The 4,609-nt window shown below is 32.1% G+C and overlaps 1 protein-coding gene across 1 annotated transcript; it reads left to right on the top strand.

Annotated features, from left to right (window-relative positions):
- The first annotated feature begins 203 nt into the window (after positions 1–203).
- On the top strand, positions 204–4,609 carry LOC123692648. Its single transcript, XM_045637418.1, has 9 exons — positions 204–898; positions 969–1,093; positions 1,158–1,251; positions 1,385–1,544; positions 1,634–1,861; positions 2,007–2,115; positions 2,302–2,486; positions 3,960–4,064; positions 4,526–4,609. The coding sequence occupies exons 1-9, from the start codon at positions 204–206 to the stop codon at positions 4,607–4,609; spliced, it is 1,785 nt and encodes a 594-aa protein (XP_045493374.1).

Genomic DNA, 4,609 nt, shown 5'->3' with positions numbered 1-4,609 from the left:
TTGCAAATTATCAAATATAATATAAACAATCTGAATGCCGGTAAATTTATTTCATTCCATATAAGTAGGTACATACGTTATGAAAATTTTGAACGATCTCTAAATGCTTCCATATTGCGTCTATATAATATGCCTATATACATTATAGGTACAGATATCAGAATACTCGTTTTTATTACATTGCTTGGACTTCATAAAGCAAAATGTTATTTTTACCTGGTTCTTTGTCACCCATAGAAATACTATTGAAAATATTAATTGATCAATATTTATTAACGTCTTATTGTGTTACAATTATTTCTGATGAGTCAATACATGCGGCTCTTTCAATCCCTTATAGAAATATTTTAATACAGAACATAACTGAAAATGTCGTCGATGTAATGATTAATGCCTCTGATGCTGGGTGTTCGGATTATATTATACGGTTAGAAAATCCAGTCGAGTTCATGGTTGCTTTCGATAAAGTGGCACATAAAGGACTTGTTAGACGCAGTGATAAAAAAGTTATTATTTTGCCATCTAAACTATCTCATGCAGTAAATAGGCAGCGGCAGTTAGATGTTTTGAGTATGAAAGAAACGAACTTTATCGTTCATATACTGTTAGTTATCCCTATTAGAACAAATGATGATTGTGAAGCTTATGACCTAGTTACTCACAAATTTGTAGGTGTTGATCATAATAAGCCAATTTATTTGGACCGTTGGGATTCATGCTCGCAAACGTTTGAAACAAATTCGTCGTTATTCCCTCACAAACTTTCAAATTTAGAGGGAAAATTGGTAAAAGTAGCAGGGTTTACTTATAAGCCCTATGTATTGTTGGATCTTGATACTAATATTGCACCATATGGACGGGACGGTGTAGAAATCCAACTGATGGATGAATTTTGCAGGTGCAGTTTCCGGAGATGTATAATTCAACATTAACGAGTTATACTACCTAAAAAATTACTTTCTTTCCAGATGGGTTAATTGTACAATGGAATTAGTAGAAAATAATGGGGAGGAGTGGGGAGAAATATATGAAAATTTTACAGGTCTAGGTGTACTTGGACGAGTCGTAGATGACCGGGCGGATTTTGGCATAGGTATTTAATTAATGTTGTTAATCCTTATTTCTTCAAAAGTGATAAATATTTTTTTTATTTTTAGCTGCATTATACTCATGGTACGAATCATTCTTATTCATGGATTTTTCTGTATATAGTGTTAGAACGGCTGTGACTTGTATAGCTCCATCTCCCAGGTAATAAATTTCTATGTCTGTCTGACTAAAACCATACATAAACAAAATGCACAAACTATCATATCATTGAATAGTAATTCAATAATAATAATAATTAATTCTAATAATTCCTAGTTAATTAATACAATTTTAGATTATTAGCTAGTTGGACTCTGCCGCTGATGCCATTTAGCTCATACATGTGGATTGGACTGATATTTACATTTCTTTATGCCTCCCTGGCTCTATTTATCAGCCAAAAATTTTCATCAAAAAATGTATTTTTAATAACTTTTGGTCTATTAATAACGCAGGTAGATACATTTTTATTAAATTCATGAGTTAATGCTTTTATAAAGACCAAAATTGTACTTCCATTAATACATATTATGCTTTTCCATAGTCCCAAAGCGAAACAAAATTTCAATCGTGGCGGATTCGGAGTGTAGTCATTTGGGTGATGTTAATTGGATTAGTGCTAGACAATGCTTATGGAGGAGGACTAGCAGCAACCTTCACCGTTCCTAAATACGAGCCGTCTATAGATACAATCCAAGATATCGTCGACAGAAAGTTGCCTTGGGGAGCAACACACGACGCCTGGGTTTTTTCATTGAGCCTGTCACAGGATGTATGTAAAAGTCGTTTTTGCTAGCTTTTTTTCTACAATCTTTTACAATCACCGTTCACCATTGGCGGAGTTGGAATATTCAAAAACTTTATTACCAATTTTACATAACTAGGTACCTAAATACAAAATTTCTTTTATGTTTTAGCCGCTTATTAAACAATTAATAAAGCAGTTTCATACTTATGAGCCTGAAGAACTACAGCGTTTAAGTTTTACACGAGAAATAGGTTTCAGTATTGAAAAATTGCCTGCAGGTAAGTGGAAACATCAACTTTCAAGTAGCGATTTCCATCATCTTTTATGTATACCTATAAAGCGGTCACGATGTGATGATTAATGGATCGTTATCAATTGGTGTCCACTTGGATTAGAATTATAGCTGATAAAATTTAAGAAAATTGAATAAATAAGTTAATGTCTTCTTTCTGTGTACAATTTAGGATACTTTGCAATTGGAGAATATATAACTGAGGAAGCAGTTCGTGATTTTACATTAATGTTGCAAGATTTCTATTTTGAGAACTGCGTTGTAATGATGAGAAAAAGTTCACCTTATACCAATAAAATAAATGAACACATTGGAAGACTTCATGAGTCAGGACTCATGCTTGCTTGGGAAACACAGGTTATAAAATATAATGATAACACTGGTCAACAATGATTTTGTTGCCCTGGATGTGAAAGTGGTTTCGAATAATTTAATGCATATTATATATAGAACTATTAATGGTTTTGGTAGATTGGCTCTAGTTTTTTTTTTATCCTAATTTTCTTACTAGACTCTAAAACGCAGCATGAAATAGAAGGTATATTTGTTTTACATCATTTATTTATTACAAAGTTTTACTTATTAGTTTGTTTTAGTATTTAATTAATTCAAATGGATATAAAAATATAGAAAAATCATTAAAACTTATGAAATAGTACAAGGAAATAGATTTTATAAGCTTCTCTTCTTAGTTAATTTTGGGACAATAGTTTTCTTATGGACCATCAGTAATCTGCCATCATGTGACGATCCCATATACCCTGATACCATTATTCCATAATTTTTACTTCTTTTTCGATGTGTTCTTCCTGTTTCTCACAGAAATTCCGCAGATTTACTGGATATCTATCCAGGAGACTGTGGGCAAAGTGTAGCTTTATGCTCGTATTTGCTCATAAAATAATGAAGTTTTTTAAACAACTGTTGTGCCATTTCTTTATAATTTGGTGTTTTAAATTAATCTTAAATTAATTAATACTATATCTCTCCATTATTTACATTCAGCATCAGTTATTAAATTTTGTTAAATTTTCATTTTTTATCAATTGTCGACACGCCCGTCCTGTAGGGCCATCGGGTATTCTTCTTATACTTCTAGATTCCCTCAAAGGCCTAAATTTTCATATTTATTAATTATTCCTAATGAATTTGCTTTGTCTAATTCTATTAACAAAAACATCAAGGGAATTTCGTATACCTATCCACTTTGCTGACCAAGTGCTACTGGGTTTCTTTAACTCAATACAAACCGAACATTGTTGTTCATAAAAATGTTTTTTTACAGAAACCATTTATTATTCTGATATTCTACAGTCAGTTTTATAGAATAGGGTTATGTCTGAGCGAATAAATGTGCAGAAAACGTAATTCACCTAAAAATAAACACTTGTTAGTAACCCGTACTCTGAAGGGCCGTAAGAAATTTTTATATACATGAAAATCCAAATTAAAAAAAAACTAGAGCCAATTAAATAATTTTAATGATTACATTCGCAAACTGGGTACTTGAAATATATAAATCTGTAGAAATATCCAGGGCAACAAAAAAAAATTGTTTTTTTGTTGAGCTGTGTAATATAATGTAAATTATTAGGAACTACCTGCTCCGCGCGGTTTCACCCCCGTGGCTCCATTCCTGTTGGTCGTAGCGTGATGATAATATATAGCCTTCCTTGATAAATGAGCTATCTAACACCGAAAGAATTTTTCAAATCGGACCAGTAGTTCCCGAGATTAGCGCATTCAAACAAACAAACAAACAAACTCTTCAGCTTTATAATATTAGTATAGATTGAATGAAAAAGAAAATAACATTACTTTTTGCAATAGATGGCGTTGAAGTATCTTGACTATAAGGTTCAGCTGGAAGTGAAGCTGTCTCGTTCGAAGCATGATGTAGAAACCATAGAACCGTTAAATTTTCGCCATGTTCTTGTAGGTGAAATTTTTTACATAGTTTTTCACTTTTATTGCTAACTACCTGCGCTCCGCGGTTTCACCGGCCGCGTGGCTCCGCTTCTGTTGGTGTCAGCGTGATGAAATATAGATTGGCTATTCCTCCTTCTTCCTCGATAAATGGATTATCCAACACGGAAATAATTTTTCAAATCAGACCAGTAGTTCTTGAGATTAGCGCGTTCAAACAAACAAACTCTCCAGCTTTATACTATTAGTATCTAAGAACTTACTATAAAATAAAATCATCTAATTTTATTTTTTTGCTCTACTTTTAATAAGTAATTAAAATTAAATGTCACAGTCAAACGCATATGTAATCTAAAAACCTTTTAATTTTTTTTTGAACTCACACATTTTTTTACTGCACATAGCGTAGGTACTTAGTCAAAAGTAGGTAAGACCTAATAATAATAATCTCATCAATATTTTTTTTTCAGGGAATTTTTATTATTTATGTAATTGGAGTTATTCTTGCGACACTTGCTTTCATGGGAGAAATTCTTTTAAGCAAAAAAACGTAA

The sequence above is a fragment of the Colias croceus genome, chromosome 6 (assembly GCF_905220415.1).
Source record: "Colias croceus chromosome 6, ilColCroc2.1".
NCBI lineage: Eukaryota > Metazoa > Arthropoda > Insecta > Lepidoptera > Pieridae > Colias > Colias croceus.
Note: the sequence above shows the minus strand (reverse complement) of the source record. Positions and strands in the feature narration are given on the sequence as shown.

Coding starts and splice junctions, on each gene's coding strand:
- LOC123692648 (XM_045637418.1), top strand. CDS start 204: ATGTTATTTTTACCTGGTTCTTTGTCACCCATAGAAATACTATTGAAA. Junction 1,094..1,157: donor CCGGGCGGATTTTGGCATAG/GTATTTAATTAA, acceptor TTTTATTTTTAG/CTGCATTATACTCATGGTAC. Junction 1,252..1,384: donor TGTATAGCTCCATCTCCCAG/GTAATAAATTTC, acceptor ATACAATTTTAG/ATTATTAGCTAGTTGGACTC.